This window comes from Eleginops maclovinus, chromosome 4 (genome assembly GCF_036324505.1).
Source record: "Eleginops maclovinus isolate JMC-PN-2008 ecotype Puerto Natales chromosome 4, JC_Emac_rtc_rv5, whole genome shotgun sequence".
In the NCBI taxonomy this organism is placed as follows: Eukaryota; Metazoa; Chordata; class Actinopteri; order Perciformes; family Eleginopidae; genus Eleginops; species Eleginops maclovinus.
In genome coordinates this window covers 30110423-30132788 of record NC_086352.1, presented here as the reverse complement: position 1 = coordinate 30132788, position 22366 = coordinate 30110423, and the positions used below count along the sequence as shown (strand labels likewise).

At 40.4% G+C, this 22366-nt stretch overlaps 1 protein-coding gene across 1 annotated transcript in view; it reads right to left on the bottom strand.

Moving 5' to 3' along the window:
- adamts18 (ADAM metallopeptidase with thrombospondin type 1 motif, 18) overlaps positions 1-17285 on the bottom strand; it is a 61642-nt gene extending 44357 nt beyond the window's left edge. The window contains 6 exon segments of the mRNA XM_063881834.1: positions 23-106; positions 825-1039; positions 1880-2162; positions 15243-15559; positions 16562-16643; positions 16915-17285. Of these exon segments, the coding sequence (XP_063737904.1) occupies positions 23-106; positions 825-1039; positions 1880-2162; positions 15243-15559; positions 16562-16643; positions 16915-17016 (1083 nt within the window). The 5' untranslated portion in view covers positions 17017-17285.
- Between the last annotated feature and the right edge of the window lie 5081 nt (positions 17286-22366).

Sequence of the window (22366 nt, the reverse complement as noted above, 5' to 3'; positions counted from 1 at the left end):
ATTGTAATCTTGAGCCACTCACCGGGTCCTGTTCAAGTAGCAACAAGCTAACCACCACAATGTTGATGTCGGACCCAATGGTGCCATCTTTGAAAAGACTGGAAACCTGCAAAAAGAGTGGTAAATAATCACATATTTGTGGTCATTCTTATTCTCCGAAGCTACCCTAATTGACTTTAAGTGGGAAGCATATTACTTTTGTCTTGGTAAGCTTACAGGTAGAACAGCAGAAGAGGTTCCAGTTCCTAGATCATAGACATGTTTTTAAATAAAATAAATGGGAGTTAAGGTCCAACACTTTATGTGCATACACCAATTTTAACTAAATTAAGACATTTCAGTAACCTAGCGAGGTGTTTTGTATTTATATATATTATCCATTATTACCTAATGTCCATACCAGACCAGTTAAGCAATAGCAGCGAAAGTGTTTAGTGAATTAAAAATGAGAAAGGCTGCATTTTGAATTGCTTTCTAAATTTACTTTTCACTTCTAAGATAATGAACAGGCTATTTCTTCTTTTTAAAGTTACATAGTCTGGTTTCGAGGTTCCCTCTAATGTTATTTACTTTGCAAATGTTGTTTTCTAGCTAACAAAAAATGCTAGCAGATTAGCTAGCTAACATTACAAATACCTCTGAAACCCATGGCGAAGGGTTAGGTGAACCTAGCCTTACAGTTTGTTATTGTCTGTTCACTCTCCCATGTTAGAACAAATGGACAAGATCTGGCAGAATGTTCTTTTTCTCACATGTGTTTGAGCTATCATTATCTCATATGTTACACCTCTTTCATTCCTTCTCCTCCCTTCTTTCGCCCTCACCATATTCATGACAGTGAGGACGTAGGTGGTGACGTTGTCCCTGCCATGTTTCTCCAGCATCTTCCTGTCTACCACCACCAGGGTCTCCACATTCAGACCCCCCACCCTGTTGGTGTTAAAGGGCGATCTCTTTGACCTTCCCGGCCCTTCTGCCTCAGGTATCGTAAACTCGTCCGGCATGATGAAACTGTCCTCAGTGGGAGGCTTGGGAGCATCTAGGAGGGCAGAATGTGAAGGACGGAAGGGAGGAGAGATAGAGAGTGGGAGAGAAAGAGATGGCTGTGAGGGTCAAATGAATGAACTGTATTTTCCTGGCTTGTGCCGGGTGATAGGAGTACAAGCTCTGGTGTTGAAAGGACAGGAAATTCACTCCCCACGCTGCTTACTACCTCTCACCACTAGAATGGAAGATAACGCTTTAAACTGGCCTGTTGGCTAAGTAGCCTCAGACTGAAGTAGATGTATTTCACTGGGCTCAATGCACTTTTAACATTTAATACAGACATTAATCTTCATAATGTATGTGGACATATCGAGGGAATGCAGATATATAGGGTTCACTGATTTATTTGAAAAATTATTTTTCCATTTTCCATGTTATGATAATGTGATAATGCTGCGACATTGCTTTATGTTGCAGAACAGTATTTATTTCACACTCAAATATGTATTTCTTTTAATGGTCTATGCCCTTTCATAATAGAATTTATAGAATTGTATTTTTTTGTAAAAAAAAAAATGTTTGGGAAGGCCAACACAGTTTTAATTGTGGACTAATAGATTGGAGACAAAAATAAAAAGTCAATGACCAGTTAAAAACGATAACCTTTGTTTTAAATGTATATCAGAATTATCCTTTATTGTATACTTTATAACAATTAAATACTTTTAAATATAAATATGATGCTAAACAAAGCTTTGGGATTTACTGTAAATATTTAGTATATTATATTAGTATTTTTAATTTATATTACAGCCAATAGTCTCACGACATAAGATTTTACGTATGGTGCCGTTAAAAAACTTAAAAAGGAATATTAGGTGCTCTTACATACATTGCTTGCGGCGTCCGCAGAAGTGTTGCCTCTGCAGCTTTCCATGCTGATAGTCGTGGTGATCATGCTGCTGCTGATGATGGTTAAGGTACGGTTTGTCAGGTGTTGAAAAACTGGTGTTGTACGGCCCACTAGATCTTTTGTGGACGATGTGTTCTGCTGAGCGTTTGTAGACCACATGCGGGTGGTGGCCATCGGGGGAGTTGTAGTTGTGTTGTTGAGCCAGATGTTGGGGCAGGGGGGCGATCAAGTACTCCTCATGAGACACACGGATCAAACCTGACTGGAAGAAACACAAACAAAAGATGTGGACATTTAGTGAAAAAGGCCAAAACACAATATGTCCAGTTACATTTAACAACAGAAATTATTGTTAGATTCTATATTTGACAGTATTCGAGTACTGACCATGGCATCATTTTTTCAAATAGTCCATACAAAGTTACCACCTCCCAGAGGAAATGTTTTCTGCTTCGTTTGTCTTAACATCAGCAGATTTGTGGATCAACTACTGGTCCTATTTCCACAAAACTTGGTCAATGGAAGTAGCATGGGCGAAGGAAGAACCAATCACATTTTGGTGGCAATGTTAACCATGATTAACGTATTTTACATTGCAATATATGGCAATTGAGCTGCAAAAATTATGACAAAATAAATACAAAAATGGTGTTCCCAGCTGAGAATTGTAGTGAAGGCCCCCTACAATAGCAACAACAAATCTGAAAAAGCGATCAACATGTTGAGCAATAAATTACACATTCTTTAGCTTCTATGTTGTTTCCACATTAAAGCTCATAAACACACCAACATCAGAAGTACTACTCTGCACCTTCAGAAAGAGGACCATCCAAGGAGCATGTGAAGGCTTCATTGGCCTTGGCAGAGGACTGCAAGTTCCTTTGGTGCCATTCAAGTTTCAAATGTATTTGGAGCCCGAACAAAGAGCAAATATGCCAACTATTTGGTGGTTGTGCTAAATCTTTTTGCCCTGTATGTGTCTGTTTTCGAGTTTCAGTACGAATGATTCTTCCTTGTGTATTTAATTATCACACGTGTTGGTCCTCCTGTACCTTGCCTTAGAAATGACATGACATTGCATAGTTATTTGACAGGTAGAGGTACAATATCATAGGCACCAAGCCACACATTGATCTATTAGTCTTCTTTGATTCTGACCCTTGGAGCTGCATGACTGTCCTCATATGCTAACCAGCCTACTGCATTTGGAAATGTGCCTCAAAAGATGTATTGCACCTGTGGTTATTGACATTCCATCCTCCATACACACTTTTGCATTCATTTCCATTCACTTACTTTACAAAAAACACCTCCACCATGGCACTTTCTTGGACGGAGTTATCAAGTCTCCGCTGCCTGGCCTAGACGTAACTACAGTGCAGCTGAGGTAGCTGTTAAATGAAGCAATGGTTCCTACTCTCAAAACAATTCACACAAATTTAATTTCCAGATCAGCCACACCTACGCTTATCAATTATCTCTCCTCACATCAGGCAGATGTGCACATGTGAGAGCATACAGCTGTTAAGGGGAGGATATGTCTCATTTAATTTGAAGACAGTACAGCGTGAAATCAGTATTTTCCTGGAGAGCTAAGATTTGTATTTCATTGATTTTATCTACAATGTGTGTGCAACTAGAATGGTTTTAATCCTAGTAAGGGCTGTTACTGGTCTGTTGTCATAGCAGCTGACTGGTGTTTTGTGTCTCACTTTAAGTCGAGTTGCCTTAGCAGCCCTCTGAACTGAGACACTGAGCTACTGAACCTTAAACATTCCGTCTGACCACGGAATTCTACCTAATTCACTCCGCGATGCACCCGAATGCACACAAAATAGCTGTGCAATAACACACATACACACACAAACATCCACGAGGGCACACGCTCACTGACTTTATCAAAAAACATACACCCATTGACCCAGTGCCCTCTGACCTTTTTGCGAATGTGTGTCATCTACTTCGCCAGCAACCTACTGAAGTGTGTGTGTGCATGTGTGTATGTATGTGATAGGACCCTTGATCCTGTTAAGCTGACCCCATTCCCCCCAGAGTAGCAGGTGGCAAAATAAACAGAGGCAAGACAAAAGAGATGTCATGGCGAGGCTCCTGTTGTCAAAACATTGCCTGGTTACATGGCAGGCTGCCCCATCCAACCAACCATCCATCCATCCATCCATCCATCCATCCATCCATCCATCCATCCATCCATCCATCCATCCATCCATCCATCCATCCATCCATCCATCCATCCATCCATCCATCCATCCATCCATCCATCCATCCATCCATCCATCCATCCATCCATCCATCCATCCATCCATCCATCCATCCATCCATCCATCCATCCATCTATCCTTATGTCCATCCATCCATCCATCCATCCATCCATCCATCCTTCCATCCATCCTTCCTTTCAGCTGCCAACACATCTTTCGTCTCTTCATAAATCATCTTCCCTATCTCCGTCCATCAATCTTCCTTGGTGCGATGGCAAGTTTTACAGGAAGTTAACTGTCAAACTTCATTATTTTGACTACATGTAAGTTTCACATGGTCTAGTGCTTGGCAGTTGTGTTCTGCAGCGTCAATGGTTTTAAACCCAGCAGTACATCAATACCTGCCAGAACAGCCTTGAGCTAGAAACTTCACAGCTACCTGCTCCCACTGAAAGTCTCAACCTGCAAGTGTTGGCAAGAAAACGTCCCTGTGGGCCCTGAATAAAACATATCAAATGAAAGATTCGATTTTAAGAAAGAAAAGGTCCTTGGCAAAAGTGACTGCAGCTTCCCAAAATACATCGGAATTCAAAATAGAGCTTAAGGAGGTCAAAGGAGGTGTCTCCCGTCAGCACACACTGCTGTCGCCTCTTATTTGCCCATCTCTTCATCTGTCGTTCTGTCTGGCCTTTGCATCAGGCCTGACCTGTAAGCAAATACACCTCTTTTGAGGATGTCACGCTTTTATTTTTATTTCAATTTTTTGACAGCTTCTTCTGTCAAACAATATCAGTGTGATTGTCCCGCAAAACAACGTCTTTAGAAGAATAGACTGAGCCTATCAAGAAATGTGACAATATTTCCGAACCTTAAAAGGGATATATCATATATTTTTGGGACTAAGGGTCATTACTAGACCCTGTTTACATGCTTTGTTGTTTAAAAAGACACATTTTTTCTCCATAAACTTACTGTCTGAATTTATTGCCATTCACCCTCTATCCAAAGCCCTCCGTTCGGGTTCCTGTCAAGACACCCGTGCTAAAAAAAAGCCCAATGTGCTCTGATTCTCATACAAGAACAATTTGTAAGTTGGTAGGCATTCCATATACACATGTATGTTCACAAGCACTGACAAAGTGAGTTACTTGTAAAATGGTACTGTTAGTGGCTAGCACCTAACCCGCCTATCCACTACTGCGTTCCATCAATTACACTTTGAAAGCTCCAAACGTCTGAAGATACTTCATTAACTTTAAACTAACATCGATAATCTATCGTCACCTCTCTTAATTTATCTCCATATCTGCCAGATCTCCACTCTCTTTTTTAGCAGTTAGCAGTTTTGTGACGATATTGATAGAAAATGTATTCCATCTGCGTTGTGTGTGTGTGTGTGTTGTAAATTTTTTTGAACCCAGAAAAACAAAGTAAAAACGTCACCTACTGCAGCTTGAAGTAGAACTTCATAAATGGCGCAACACAACACTTAATACCTGAGTGATATTGTTATATGCTTGTTTTTTACTATTGAGCTTCTTGCAGACAATGCATATACAACATGTTTCAGTCTGTCAGTTGGTGCCTTTGGCCTATAAGTTTAATTACATGAGATGAAATAGATGAGTCGTATATAGTTTCACAGGCATGCTCCGCAGACACCAGAGAAAGGCCAGCTGTAGCGTTGATACCTCTAGTTATCTCCCCACATTAACACTTGTAAGACTTGGCTAGATTAAAGGGATGCACACTCTCTGCTAAACACCACTTTACTTTCCTCCCACGTTTACTTGCAGACTCACTCATTTCTCTGACTCTCACACACAGATTCACACGGTCCGATTACAGGTTAAACCAGGCCACTTCCAATCAGCAATGGTACTATCTTCTACATGAGAAAACGCCCTCAGAACGTTTCTTTTTCCTCGGGTTAAGTCAATCCAAACAGCTTTCTCTCTTTGGCAACGTAACAGTTTGTGTCAGGGAAGAGAGTCTTTAGCTTGTCTCTGTATAAACGCTAGTCTCTTTTAAGGTTTCTTACCGTGATATTATAAGGCAAATGAGTAAGTGCTTACATGCTGTTAAAGACTAGTGCCGAGCCGCGAGAAGCCCCAAGCTGGTGATTACCGAGCTCTAAAGCACATCTGCACTCCAGCTCAGCGGAGAATCACGTGAACGGTGCTCCTGTATGAGTCTTTCCCCCCTCACCACACAGAGAGGCCCCTCAGGCATCAAACTTATTCAATAGAATCACAATCTGAGTAATTACAGTTTGCTCGAGTGAATTATGTGTCTTTAAAAAGGGCTAAGGACTGGGTAGAGGAGAAATGGTAATTTTGGATCTTGGATCAGAGGAAGATGGTACAGTAGGGAAGCGCCAAGCAGCAATGACAGGGTAATGCCCTCTCATTGCAACGGTTTAATTTCTCCTTCTTTGACTTCAAATAATTGCCTTTTACTGCCAGAGTATCTTTTTCAGAAATGCACTACATCCCTGAATTGAATCTGGACATTTCCAGAAGGAGCTGTAGATGATACAAGCAAGTGTTTTGAATGAGCAAGTTATTTGAATAGAGTATTAAACATTCTTTACCCGGCCATCGTCTTAGTAGTGAAGTCTGTATAATATCCGATTGAACCCATATGTGTACAGCTCCTTATTGTCTAGAGAATTCACAGTGAGTGAGCATGTTTTATGATCACATGGAAAACTGAAATAAAAAAACATTTGAGATTGAAGACGCAGGGTCATTTACACGAAGACAGAAACAAAATATCCGGCGAGGCAACAACATTTGGGGATTTTGTTTATGGCAGGCGCCAATCGCCAGACAAATTCAAGAAATAAAGGGGGATTGGGTTTTTATGACCAGTTCACACAGTGCTACATGACCACAGTGTTTTTTTGCGTTATGTAGCCTACTGCCTTCTGCAAGTTCTGCCAGGCACAAATTAGCATAAGGTCAGAACGCGCGTACTTTATGGTCAATCTCTTTTTTTCTGCTACTTGTCTGGAAAGGCAACTGGGAAAGCCAACCAGGATTCCTGAACTGCAGCTAGGCTGTTTACAACCACCCCATTAATGGTATTATGTCTAGATAACCGTTATGATTATTCTCACCATGTTTCAATAGCCCGGAGTCTTGCAGTCCCTGATTAGGCTCACTAATTGTCTTTGAACAGCCTATTGACACCATCTAAGGATGTCTAGGGAACAAAGCGAAGGTGGGCACACAAAAAGAGAGAAATTGATGGTGTTGCATGAGTCTTTTGTCATTTGGAGCCACTGGGCATGGCCCCACTTGCTATCCCGTGTGGGCACCACAGGGAATAGGAGGACTACTCCCACACCAGACAATACAAATGGAAATGTCCCACTTTAAAGTGCTCTTAATTGCTCTTTAACTACGTTAGAGTGCAGCCCTAGCACATTTACTGAGTTAGAAAAACAGTGCTGCTGTGATGCAAATTATGTAAAAGTGTAATTTAAATGAATTTAGAGTGAGGCTGTAATGTGTTTGAATCACACCTGAACACCCTGAGCAGCAGAATATACTGAAAGTTGTAAAGGAAACAAAAGTGGTTCTCAGTTAAACAAAGGTCTGACATTGATCGGCATTTCTATAAAGAAGGTGGTAACTACAACGTCCAGTACAAAGAACAACTATAAGGCTGACCATATTCTGCTCATGGGCTTCTAGCCAGCTTCCAACACATTAAGTCAGCTTCCAGTGAGGAACGTAGGTTTGTCCCACTCATTTTAGAGGGCTTATTTATGTGTTAACAAATATTTGCAATGTAAATTTTGAAAAAAGTTATTTTAGAAAAGTGCAGCTTGCCCCAATATTCCTTGTTTTCAAACTTTCTCGATTCTCCACAACAGAGTTGGCAATTTTTAAATCAGCATGGCCCATTTTCAGAATAGACAAAAGAAAAAAAAACGGATTAAAAAAACATTAAGCTGGTTTGCTTAGATAAGCATCTCGTAAGAGCCCAACATTCCCCATAAACAGTTTTCTCTAAATTACTTGTTGTTTTTTCCTCATCGCACCATTACCCCTAGTTTCTGCCCTGATGGTAGTTATTTCCAAAATATGGATTAAATGTTCAACAGCAGATGCAACATGCTGAGAGAAGATCTCTTCCTCCATATCCATTCCGTGTTTCCTAATACAACTGAAAATTGCTATCAACTTCACAACATTAACCATTTACTGCTTATTGGCCTTTTGTACCAATGACTTATAATGCTTTATGATGATTGAAATCACATTGAACCTTCAGAGTTAGTCGCTACTTCTTGGCAATGTGGACACATTGTACAACTATTTCGTACAGACTATATCTCCATCTTTTTACAGCGACCGTGTGTTTACCCTCTGCCACACAGAAGCCCCTATGGTTGTGTTAATTTACCCAAGGTCCTGCTATCCTTACTAACTTGTCATATATGCAACACTAACAATTAGGGGTTCTGAAACACAATGTAGCCCATGTAGACAATTGCAATGACAACCTCCTTTCGACACATCCATGTTAACAACACATTATTGACTTGAGACACCAACCCCAGCGGTAACAACGGCTACTGCTCCTCTAACTATTCAACTAGCTGAGGATACTTTCATTCTTTCTAAAAATAAGATGCATTTTGATCCATCTTTCCATAGTTGTTGCTATACCTGAAACTGAGATAAAGACCACATGGATTTCACTATAATGTGATTTGAGTTTAAAAGGCTGTTAAACACCAGCTGAGGACTTGGTATTTCACAATCACATGCACTGCATTTTATTTAAAACACATACTGAGCTGATCTTTCATCCAAGGCGACAGAGACTAAAAATAAGCCAAGTAACACGTATGATACTCCTTATCAACCTGGCAGCACTTTAGAGCAAGTCTGGACTGTTTTACCACGGCACCAGCGAATGTAATATAGTGATGACAATAGTGGGTCAGATTTGATGTATGGGCTCTGTTTGTTGCAGTTGCAGCATCCACTTGAGGACTTCAACACCAGCTATTAGTTTTGTGTGAGAAAGACCTTGCACAGACTAGAAAGGACGTACAAGCACCCACACATACACTTAGACTTTCAGTTTTTTCTCTCCCTTTCACACACACAACGTCCCACGCCCATGCTGAGTCCAACCCCCCTCTCTCCTGCTGGCATCTAACAGTGGGCACTACATCACTGTCAGCATCCAGACCACCAGGGAACGGCTCCGGGCCACTCTCCTCTTGTAGCGCCAAGCTCTGAGCTCCTCCGTGGCCCAGCCCAGTGGCTGAGTTATGGCCAAGTCATAGAGGCATATTGTAGCAGAGAGGCGTTCCAATTTGTTTGCCTTTACAGAAAACAGACAGGTACAAATAGACCATGTGCTAGCTGGAAATCGCTCATTCAAGTGTCATTTTAACCCTGCAAAAGCCTAAGGGATTTAGAGTACACTGACAAATGCACACACATCATATGTTGTCCACGTTCCCAGCCCTGAGGTTGAGTAATCATATATTGTCTCGGTTCCATAAGGAGTCTAATGGGATTACAACATCTACATGTGTTAAATATTCAAACAGAACAAGTGTGTGTATACATGTGCGCCTTTTAGGCCAACTTTCCAGATGTAGTGCACGGACACTTGGTCAGAATGTCATTTCAAAATCTCATGCTGTAATTTTGAAGTGTAACTTAAATCCACATATTCAATTTTACAAAGAATTTAAGAGGCTTTGAAGGCTTTGGATGTCACATTTTCCCAACAAGTAAGGGAGCTCGACCTCTCATATATTCACAGGGTGATGTGTTCTACAACGACAAGCCTTCTAGGGGCTACAGTACATGCAGCATCAATAACAACGCCCGGGAAAAGGGCAAAGACATTCTTCACACTACAGGGAGCCCAATGAGTGGTAAAGACAGACAGTTGTGGGTCGTAGGTTGAGCTCCCTTCTCACAATATTCATTTGTGGTTGCCACAACATGCGGCACTGTGTCAACGACGGCCATCAGACAGGTTTGATCTGAGCGGTCTGAAAAGATGAAGGGAAGAATGAGGTGGAAGAGGTGTGTATTGACACTTTCTCAGGTTGTTTTTTCTTTCACACATGAGTGTGCAAACACACATTTAAGCTGTAAACTGTAGTATTTGTAGTGTGGGTTTGCTGGGTCATTAAGCCAACTCCAAACCAACATCCTAAAATGGTCTCCCGAGCCCATCCGAAAACATTCCATTGGAGGAAACATCACCACTAATTGTTATTCATTTATAAGGTTTACGAAGAGTTTAAATTATCAGAGCTTAAAATAATGTAGATAAATGACAAGTACAATTTTAGAGTTTGACACAAAATCTAAAGTGTTGCACGGTATACAGTTTCAAGAAAGCTTTCGAATTACATTGCCAATAAAAACTTTAAAATACACAATTCTATTAGTTTTGGTACTTTACGAATGACTGTTTTAATAAGAGCATTATTTCTGAGTTCAATGTGCCCTGAGCCTAATATGTTTATTAAATGTGCATTAAACTTAGGACTTAGGAAGTTCTACAGGAAGAGGAAAAGGGATCCCTTGAATTGCAGCTAATGGTCACTCTTGAACTAGGAGCTCAGTTTCCTTAGAGTCTAACCTGTCTCTGACCTGGCCTGCAGGGGCATGGGAAAGGTCAAAGTAAAGGTCATGGTCGGCTAGGCCACAACGTGAAAAGCCACCCTGGCATAGGATGTATCCAACACTTAAATGTTTCAGTAATGAAGGCATGTCAAGATGTTATTTAAAGCAGTCACACAGGGTAAGTTCAAAAAATATATAGTTCTTAGGGTCTCTGCACTGCAGTCAAAACTGTATGCAAATTTTAAACCTTTAGTCTAAGAAGTGGCATCATAGCTTACATATGACAATAAAAAAGGACAAATGCAAATGCTGACATATAAATGCAAAGGTATTCATGACTATGTTTGAAGTGAAAGGCAGATTTCCCTTAAGATGTTGAGTGCAATTCATCCTAAAATAGTATATCCAGTGCTTGAATTATTACCAATTGAACATATTTGGGTTTACAAGTGTACGGCTTACAAAAAATGCAATTTCAATAATTTGTGACGGGAATATTTTCACTATTTTCTGGTATTGTGTGGCCCAACAATAATGTAACTCATCAAAAGAATTGACATATTATTTAACAAACTAACCATTTTCTCAGAGTTGTGCAAACTAATGTTTATTCTCATTCATTCACAGGCCACAAACAAGTGTCGAAATTCTGATTATTTTGAGGTTACATGGTGAGACTGTTTTTCTCACAGCCCAGACCCGGACATGCCCTGGAAACCCCAGAGAGAAGAAACCTATCCTGGGAAGGGGTTTGATGGACAGAGGGGAGCAGTAAATCACTTCTCTTTTCTGCATTCACACAAGTGGTGAACCCTCACTCCATACTAAGAACCTGCGAGAGTCCAGGCTGACACCCCCACCTCAACCACCCACACATACACGAGCAGAGAGGATTGGGGTCAACCAGAAAAGCAACCTCAGATGAGAAACCCTCAAAAGAAGAAAGAGAGAGGATCCTCCCCCCCTCTCCACTTCTCTTTCAAATCAGAGAGCATTATATCTGAAACGACATCCTTTCATCCCTCATGCAAAAGAGTCGGACAACTTCATTTCACTGGAGCGTGATACTTGATACGGACACAGAGAGAGTAATTAAAAAGCAACAAATAACACCATGTTTAATTAATGGGGATTTACAGTAGCAAATCCGTCTTTGACCAGTGATCCATTCGGCCCTGCTCTTAATACCATCTCGCCCTGGTCTTCATTTAAACAGATGAATCCGGCTTCCATCTGCTTGGCCTGGGCCATGGTGCATGTTTAAATAAGGTTGGGGCCAGAAGCTGGTGCTGACACCTCTGCCGGTATTTTTAAGCAGGGTCAAGGTCAAAAAACCGTACTCCATACACTCTTTTTCTCCTCTTTGCTCTGTTGAAAGGTGACAATGAGGTGAAGTACGAGGACCCCATTTCCCCTCCAAAGCCCTTTGATATAAACCAGTCCATCTTTCCAACTCTCTATAAAGAGAACATCTATCCTCCCTGGGAGCTTTCACCTCAGACAATGAATTGACATTAGTCTTCCACAACACTGTTTCTCACTTGTGTTTCCCTGGATTTCCCCCTTTTTCTGACATCTTCTTCTTTACTATTGCTTTTAACCTTTCGTTGCATCGGGCAGGCTTGAATGGCTCGTTCTTCATTTGTACTTAATCCAAATATTCTGGGTGAAGGCCTACATGAAAAGCAAGGGTCAACTGCTTTCATTGTTTTAAGCCTTACAGCAGTCGAACAAACGGACAGTGATGCCCCAAAAAAGAGAAGCGGCAAAGGCCTAGACTTCCCTTTTGATACACTTGTCATGTTGGCTCACTTTAAGCGTTCATCTTTTATTTTTCTAACAGTGTTCCCTAGAGAGAGGTATATAACAACATGAGTCTATTTAACAGGCTGAGTGGGCATCCTAACAAAAAAGGCCCCAGGGTCGCACTTGGGAAGAGAAGAAAAAAAAGTAGGCAAAGACTTGCGAGGGGTAAAAAATAGATCAAAGCGTTTGTTGCCGCCCATTCAAATGCAATCACGACCCAAACATTGTGTTCTCGCAGAGCTTTTAAGAGGAAGGGTCAATGGTGTTTTATTGTGAATGGGAGCTAGCCTAATGAAAGGGACAATGTGAAGATTAGCAGTGCCAGCCAGGCGACTCAAACTTCACCCTGGCTTTAATTGCTGCAAACAAGAGGAGATGTTGAGGCAGGGCAAACAGGGGACAAATGAGCAGGGCAAGTGCAGAAGGAGGCAAGAGGAGGGATGAAAGCTGGATGATGAATGGAGGTATGGCTTTTATGGAGGTGTAGTATGTCCATCTGGTCCAGGCTGGTGTGGGATGTGTCAAGGAATGCGTGTGTGCTGGTAGGCCAGGCACCTCATAAACCACCAATGAAAGCAGAAGATCCTGTAATTACTCAGTCCGTATAGTGTACAGACACAAATCAACCAAAGTTCATAACAGTAGCAGCATCAGTGATATCATTAATAATCTGTTCTGGATTTGCTCAGAAATTAAGTCAACTTCGGTAATTGGGTTCTTTTAATTGATTTAAGAGCCCTAACATAAATCTTCGGTTTGTGCCATAGACGATATATAAGGAGTGGAAGTAGACACCATGTCTTCAGCAATTGGTTAATTGATTACTGTTTTAAAGTCTTGAGGTGGCAATTTGGCTTGCAGCATATTGGATTTTAGGAACCAGAAGTGACACAAAACAGTGAAGCAAAAGAGAACCGAACCCTGACAAAGGCAATTTTAGGCTACCAATAGGTTACAATTCACTTTCCAGAACTAAAAACATTGAGAAAGAGTCCAAGTTGTAAGATGTTAACATGTCCAGTCAACCATACGGTAGCCTGGCCCTAATGCATACCTTTCTTTACAATCTATTTTCACCTGAAATGGATCATAATTTACTAAATGAACTCCACACTATATTAAAAAGATATTAAATGAGCATTTGTGACCATGAAGTCATTAGGAAAATGTTTGGTGAGATAACAAATCAGGTAAGAAGTAAGGTCCTTTCCTCATAGACTTCTATACAATTCGACTTATTTTGCATTACCTCAGTCACACCCTGTTGGCTATTAAAAAGAATGCAGGCTAAAGGCAACTCCTCATTGGCTTCACCTTTCAGGCACAGAGGTTGCCGCTTTGTCTTTTATTGTAGTAAATGTTGAGTTATTTTATTTTGAGTAAGACAACTGGAAATAGCAGTGACCAAAACTTAGAATAGATACGTAAGTAAAAGCAGTGACATGGAAAATGGGATGAATACACTTTTCCAGAAACTTGTCGACAGTCATACAATCAACGCTGATGTACACAGCTGGGCTTTTGGACCAGCTACACTTTTCAACATGTCACCTCCAATAGATGCATGGTGACAAGTGAGCTCCCACAGGAATTACATATGGTGAGAGAATCATTTGAACTTGTCTTCCTAAGACTGCCCTCTGTGATCAACAGGTTTATTTGTCATGCATGCTGGCAATGCAAAAAACACTGCAACTGAATGATGGCCCTTTTTTAATGTGCTGCGCTGTCAGAAGTGTATTATTTTTCTCCTTGCCAGCTCTCATTCCTTCATGTTTCCATTCTCTTTATTCCACTCCTCCCATCCTCCCATCCTCCCACCCTCCCAACATTCAAAGAAGTGGTTCACATAGCACAAGAATAAACTGATGTTTACACTCAATGGGTAATGATGTCATGTTACAGCTCATCCATATTGCCAAGGTCTGCATTATGCAGACACTGACTGTCAAAACAGTCAGGTCATTGAAGGACAGAACTCTTTCAGGGGAGTCATGAAGCTTGAGATAGCAGTGCAGCACAAAATCTGATTTTTCCGTGTCCTCTTAACTATCAGAAAATGAAAAACATTCCTTCATTCATGTTTAAAATACTAGTTTGGAAATGTTTCTCAGACCGCGTAGAAACCATGAAATCCATATAAGAATAAAACCATGTCATCAATTCCAAACAAATGATTACAATGCCTTGAGGACAAAGTAGTTATTTCAAGTTCACACTACACAATTTTAGCCTTGATAGCTATGTCTGAAGTTCTGAAAGATGTGCCCATGTCTCACAAATGCCCAATGGATATGCAGAAGATTAAATATCTCAACCAGGAGAGAACAATTTTCTGTTGTGTAAAAAAAGTTTTGACTGCAAAGAAAGAAACAACAACACAAAGCCAATAAGAGCTCGAGATAGCAAAACATGGAACAATAGAATGATATTCAGAGGAAACAGACCTCCGCCACAGCTAATGATACATTTGCATGCTCTTTGCATGGTCCCGTATCATGAGCTGGGAATATGCTTTACCGACTTTAATGTGGAAGTGTTGATGTGGAAACAACATGGCTGCTAAAAAGACGATTTTCATTTTCCGAATAGTTTTCCAGACTTAAAAGGGATTTCACCTCAATTTATGGCTATTCTGACATTCAATGTGATAAGCACAGCAATCACAAGACTGTGCAAGTTGTATAGTGTGTTACTTACCAGTCCAGAGCACACAGATATGGCTGCCGAGGAGGAGGCCGACAGGTTACGGATAAATCCCTGATAGAAGCAGTTGTGAAACCCTACATCATCCATCACGGTGGCAATGCCGTTCGAGCCCAGGGTCTGCACTGAGAACCCCGGGCCGATAACAGTAGACGGTTGCAGGTCCAGGTACATGTCCTGCCCAAAGGCAGAGAGCCGATAGTGCAGAGAAGAAGAGAGTGACCTCTTGCTGCGATGACTTTGCCTGGTCAGATCGTGGGTCAGGTATCCTCCATCAGAGTCCACCTCAACAGGGGTTACAAACACGTAGTCTGAGGAAAAGAGGGATAGAAAGGAAGTCACATCATAGCGCCAAAATAAGGTAACTAGCTAATTCCGCTCCAGGGGTTTGAGTGTGAGTTATTTGTGTTCAATGACATACATCCCGATTCATCTCCTCACAAATATTCTGCCTAGAATATATTTGGCCAAGCATTTGCATTTAGAAAACTGCTTCCAATTACTTTCGACAGTTGAGAAAAACTGGTTTTAAACAACATCAAAGATGCGTTCAAAATACATTTAGCCACTTTTATCAAGAAGTGCACCTAGAAACATGGCATATATGACCAGCATCTACACAGGACGGTCAATATAGAAATCAAAGCCTGACAATAGAATGACAGCGCTTGTGCTGCAGTGAGAGGGTTCAACTGTCAGCTGTTGCTCAGAGCGCAGCACTGCATATGGATCGCAGATGGCTTTTGACAGAAGCCATAACTCCAAAAACATCATACTTCCATGCATGTCACATATGGGTCAACACTTCAGAACCAGAAGTTGTGAATATGTAATGTTCTGATGTCATGGGGTGCCAGTCGTTTTAAAGGCTTTTTTCACTCTCCTTTCATTGTTGTAAATTTGACAAAAGTTGGGACTTTCTGTGTTTTCTTCATCTGAAACATTCACTGGTCTACTGCTCAGAGCAAACGAATGCTTTCTTTACAACCAGAGAAAGAACTTCTTCCGTCAATAAATCAAAGTATGGTTTGTAAATCATTTCAACTTGCTTCCTTAGTTCTTAAGGGTCAAGCAGCCAAGGGGGGAACCCCTGCACTCCAGATAACATTGCAGCGGTGTCAGCACTCTTAACACTTTTTATAACCAAATAAGCCTTAAATTTAACAATGAATTTGTAATATTCCTAACAGGTTAATCTGGCCCAATAACTAAGCCTGTCACTGCTTTACATTTCACTCCATCCAGATTCTTACAAACGTGAAATGTTGCCAGCTGGAAGAAATGTCCAGAGATGTCAAAAGAAAAGCACTCACCGTGATTTAATCCGTGGCTGTCGCTGGAAGAATAGCTGGCCATAACGGTATGGGAGGTGTGGGAGCAGTAAATGTGCAGCGTCTGCAAGAAAATAATAATCATAAAGGAACAGGTAGCAACAGGTTGCAAGAACTGAGAGAAGAAAAAAGAAAGCCAAAAGATGATAAATGGAGTTCCTCTGTTGGAACATGAGTTGCACTCGGGTTTAATTTGGGATGACAGTCTTACTTTTCACCACAATCAATGTTACTGACACAAATCAAGCTGAAAGAGACAATTGTTTGTTTGTATGACTTCTAAACTGCATTGATTTATTTAAGAGTGAATTTGTTTTTACTGAAATGCCACATGCCTTGATTATATTCCAGGACAAGAGGGTGGACAGGAACTTGACTGGGATGCAGCCGACCAGCGGGATGGGTAAAGTCCATATCAGAAGAAAAAGGCAATCCATGGTGATGACATGCACGCTTACACCTCCCCCGTTACCTTTTCAAAGAGCGCAAAAGTTGTAATAACCTGCGGTGTCGCATAATGCAATATGCACGCATTGTTTTAGAGTTTTTTTCTCGTTTGCTCGTTCAGGTGAAGTCGGCAGGTTGCAGCAGCCGGGGTGCGCACTGAAGCAAGGCGCACTCATGAGTGTGAGTGTGTGCGTGTGTGTGTGTGTAAGTATGTATGGGTGTGTGTGTGTGAGGAGCAGCGGTGTCGGCCGGGGAACACCGGGAGGAGTGAGCCGCTGACTGAACACTCAGCCCCGGCTCTCTCTGTGAGAGGCAGCCGGCAGGATGGACCACAAGTCAGCGACCAGCAGCCAATCAGCGCGCAGCATCATTTACCACGCGTAGATAAAAGAGAAGAAGAAGAAAAAGAGATTCTCCTCTTGGCAGCAGCACGACTGGTGTTGCCTTCACATGCCGCTCGTTTATCTGGCAACTTTGTGAGCAGAGATGAAACTGACTTTTAGGTGGCTTTTTAAAAACATTTTTTTTACAATTGTCACGTCTCAGTAAACAATGAAAACGGTATTAAACCTGACCCAGAAAGTGATAGTCTATAATGATAGACTTTGTTGGTTCTAATCTAATTTTGATGTGTTGTGTAAACTTGCGGAAATGTAACCTCTGAACATGTCTTGGTTCCTTTTCTTTACCTCAATATATCTATGTTATGCTAGGATACATGATACTTTTACTTTTCACTACATTTCAGAGTGAACATTTTTTTTGGTGTGGACAGATATCATGGGGATATCGGCATTTTACACAAAAATAAGCACGTATCCTCTTATGAAACAATTTTTAAGTTGAAGAGTCTCCTGTTTTTTGTCTCATAACCATTTTGAATAAAGAAGCAACACATTAGATCAGTGGGGGCCAATGCCTCATTTTTCTCACTTTGGTCAAGTCTACTCGTAGAAATATGTTGATATTGTTGTATTTAGTACTTTTACTTATGTGAATACTCTTTACTTAAGTGAATCAAGTTCCTCCATAAATACTTTAAGTTTAATATTAGTCAAATATGTTTGGCTCCTGACTTTTAAGGCAACAAAAAAATATATAGATCGCCCAGATGGTGGTGCTATAACAAGGCAATATTGTTAGTCAAGAAGCAGCACTTATAACTTATAAAGTTCACATTCATGAGCTTAACACAAATACATTAGCCACATTATTGTCATCAATCAAAGTTGATTTGATTTGAACTTCGTAGAAAAATAAAAAAGCACTTTAAAACCTGCCTTAATACTGGTATCAGAGATGGCAAGGTTGATACCACAGTACCTGGTACTTAGCCACTCAGCTTATACATTATATTGATATGTGTGGTGTGAAATGCAGATTTTAGTGTAAAAGGACATTTTAATTGTATTTTTGTCAAATATATTATGGTTATCTTCTTAATGCAAAGCAGAGTGATCAAAAGAAAGATTACAAATATTCTAAGAAATTGCTCTCACCATCAGACCTCTCATCTTCTCAAAACAAATTGCAGCACTACCATCAAACCTGCAGATTAAGCACCTGGTCACGAAAGTATAAAAAACAGGAAGCCAGTTGAGGTGCTCTTTAGTTTCATCACTGATCAGAACTAAACAAAAAAAAGAGACTGAGGAACTTCAAAGGCTTAAAGAAATACCAAGGCCTTTATTGAATCCTGGCTGGATACCAACGTATTTCCACTTCAAAACAAGTCTTCATCAGGGCATGACACGTCTACACATTGTTTCTCAGTCTATGTGCAATGGTAACTGGTTTGTATTGTCTTCTCACAATTTTACACAGAGGATATATTTCATTTTTTCTTTGTATTGCAGAGATGTTCTTGTTGTGGTTAAGCTGTACATAAACAACTTTAAGCTCAGATGCACGAACAACAAAGGATGCACATTTTTGTATTGCTACTTGAGGCTCAATATTGTTTTATCATAGCATGATTATTTGCAGGATGAAGGATGTCAGCCTACATTATACAGCGTTTCATCTGCAAATGTGGAACTGTCAGCAACATTTGTCCTTTTATGGTGACAAAAAACATTGTGTTTTCATCCCATTGTAGCAATACACCAAAACACCAAGATCTGCCAAAACTTGAACAAAAGTGCAGGATAAACAAAATGTTAAAATTGACTACACATAACAAGGATTTCTACAGTGCCAAAAATAACATCTGGAATTTTTCTCTGAACTTATTACCTTAACATTTCTGACAGCATTCGAAGCTAGCATTATGGTTCTTACCACTTGTATCAGTATTAACAACTTGTCAATTGTACAAGCCAAGTGGAGGCAAACTGTTAAGGTGTTTGATGAAATATGTCATGTTGAAGTTATAGGTTTCGCACATTTCACTGGCTCGTATTGTTAAAGCATGTGTGTTATCTTATAGTTGTAAACAGGTGGTCCGTCATAAACCTTCTCCAATCCAGTGGCCAGCTAACACCTGGACAGATGGAAGGAATACACCGACAGACACACAGCTGAAGAGCACAAGCCAGCCCACTCGGGTGATATTCACACTCCACCGAGTATATTACATTTCAGTTTTCATTAGCATAATAAGGCTTCTCAAAGCTCTTGCCAGCTTTTCTGGCAGGGCACAGAGTGCTACCCGATTAAAACATCACCTTTGTAACAAGTAATATCCTCATGGGAGTCATGCATGTCTGAGCTCCTTAACATGTTTCAGAGTTTACTTACTAAATCACCCTCAATGGCATTTTGAAATCATATTGATATTAGACCTTGAATTGTAGAAGTGGTAATGACATTTATTTTATATTTGTGTTTAATTCCAAAGTATTGCAGGGTTAATTCTATGCATTTATTCATCCTTGAAGGATTTTTTTCCCCCGAAAGCATGCTTAATTACACAGAGTTGAGATGATCACCCAAAACATGCCTCTATGGGGTGCAAGAAATGTTAACATTTTGGGCCTATTTGGGGCTAATAAAACCAAGTAATATTTTTCACACCCTTCTGGGTCACATATCAACGCACCGGGCACTATTTGGCATCCACATGAGAAGCACCATGCTTTAAACTGACTTAATGTATAACCAACACGGAAATATTACAATGAATTAATAGTTAGGTAAAAAAAAACAGGACTTTCTCCTAAGAAAGCCGTGAAATTAAAAACTAAAATATTACTTTTTAAGTTACATACACAAGTTAACTTTTGTAACGTTCTTGAGTTATCTAACATACAGTACCTACCTGAAACAACAAATCCTTTAAAACCCAAACATTGATATTTTCCTTAACCTAACCAAGTAATTTTAATCCCAAAGCCAAGTGATGTTAAGGGGTACCCATTGCACTAAAATGTGAGGCCAAGGGGTCCTAAGCTGTAGTCACAATAAAGGAAATAAACAGCAACCTTTTCCCAATTGAGGTGGGCCACTTTGCATTGCTTACCCACAAAAAGGGGACACACTCCTCCCCCTGAGTTGACATGCTATTCATCTCATTGTAGTAACAGGCAAACAGTTGATGTTAGCATCCCAAAGGAGCTTTACATTCCTCCCAGCATGCCAAAGCATGCAATAGACATAATCAAAGGAATTTTCTTTGACGGCAGTGTTACAGTATGACAAGTTGATTGAAAATGACATGAATTATTCATTGGTAGTGACTGACTGGTAAACCAAATACTTGAAGTCAAAGGTACCTCCCAACAAACTCAAACTAATTGTCATTATAATCATTTCTTCTACAACCTGCACCAAAAGAGCGCTCAGCAATGTTCCTACATAAGAGAAAACGAATGAAAGCTGTGCAAAGTGACACTTTAAAAATGGCTCTTAGTTATTTAGTCCACTTTTAAACATGAACAATACTAGTCAATCAGGCTGAGAAAATGGAAATGTTGCATTAACTTGAGTCTTCTGCTAAGCAAGTTCAAGTGAGCCACTTAATGAATGAAGGCAGTGTGAGAAAGACTTGACCATCCTTTAGAATATAAACAGAGTAACTTAATATTTTTCTTTCCGTAACTTTAAAATACTTTTACCTTTATCTTACAGAAGATGTCACATTAGTGTACCAATCTTTTCAAAGGAATAGACGTGCTTTGATGATTTTCTACCTCATTGGCTCATTACAGCGTCTACTTGTCGTTACGTTGTAGCAAAGCAATTTCGGTGGCCCTGTACTTGGCCTAAGTGTGAGCGTCAGTGATTTGAGGTTGCTGGGACATTTCCGGCACTATACTTTGGAGGGTAATTGCACTGTCATCTGCACAGTGTGATGTGGAGTAAGAGTGCGGAAACACAAACACACTGTTTCCGCACGGTCTCAGTGAAGGTCCCTGAGTTGTTGTATAAGCTGCTCATGTTTGACACTCGCGGCTGAATACCTGATTGCTCTACTCCGGTTCCACCTTTTGTTTCCATGTCCAGATCAGAACCACACCTAAACACAGAACTTTAAGACTAGAAAGTGGAAAGAGTTGTGGGCTGAGACGTTTTTGGTAATGTGGTTCCTGCCCCCTTTCTTTATTTCGATGTCAGCTCCTCTGTTGATATGTTTCCCTTTGCATGATAATTCTCTTTCTGCCCCTGAATGTAGTTTGTATTGTTGGTAGTGGCTACAGATGTTTTTAAATCTGAACAGTGTTACACCACGGTACATACCGCAGCTCGTAGTACATTGTCACTGTTGACAGACGATGTGCTTATTTACGGCATGCTAACCGAACTGTCTGAAGCACTTAGCGGTCCTTCCCTTTCTCATAATGTCTCACCCCCAGATGGGTTGTTGAGTTACAGGGGCCTGTCAGACCAGTCTGTTGTTTGTTTCCCAAAAGCAATATAACATATCTGGTTGCAGTTGGAAATATAAGCAGTTTGGTTTTCTGGCCAGGGATGGAAATAGAATGTAAGATTTAGAGACCACACTAAGACGAGGTCAATCCCCTGAGCCTTCTGTCCCGGGAACACGATGTGAGAGGAACCAGAGCAAACCTGTTGACAAGTTTATAATATCACTGACTGCAAGAATATACCTGCACAGATATATTTGAACTCACAAAGTACATTTCGATTCTGAGCTACTTTAAATGTTATATATACAAACAGATACTAACTTTAACATTCTGGAAGTAACAGGACAAGATTTTGAAATTGGAAGAGTAAGAATTACCTTTAGTTTTGTAGTCTGAGTTGTATTGACCAGTTATGTTTGAGCGGGCTTTGGTGATGATGATCTTGCTTTTTACTAGCTTGTAAACTGGCTACTTGTTAATAGGTGCTTGAATGTTATATATAGCATATATATAGCACATCAAGAATAACGAA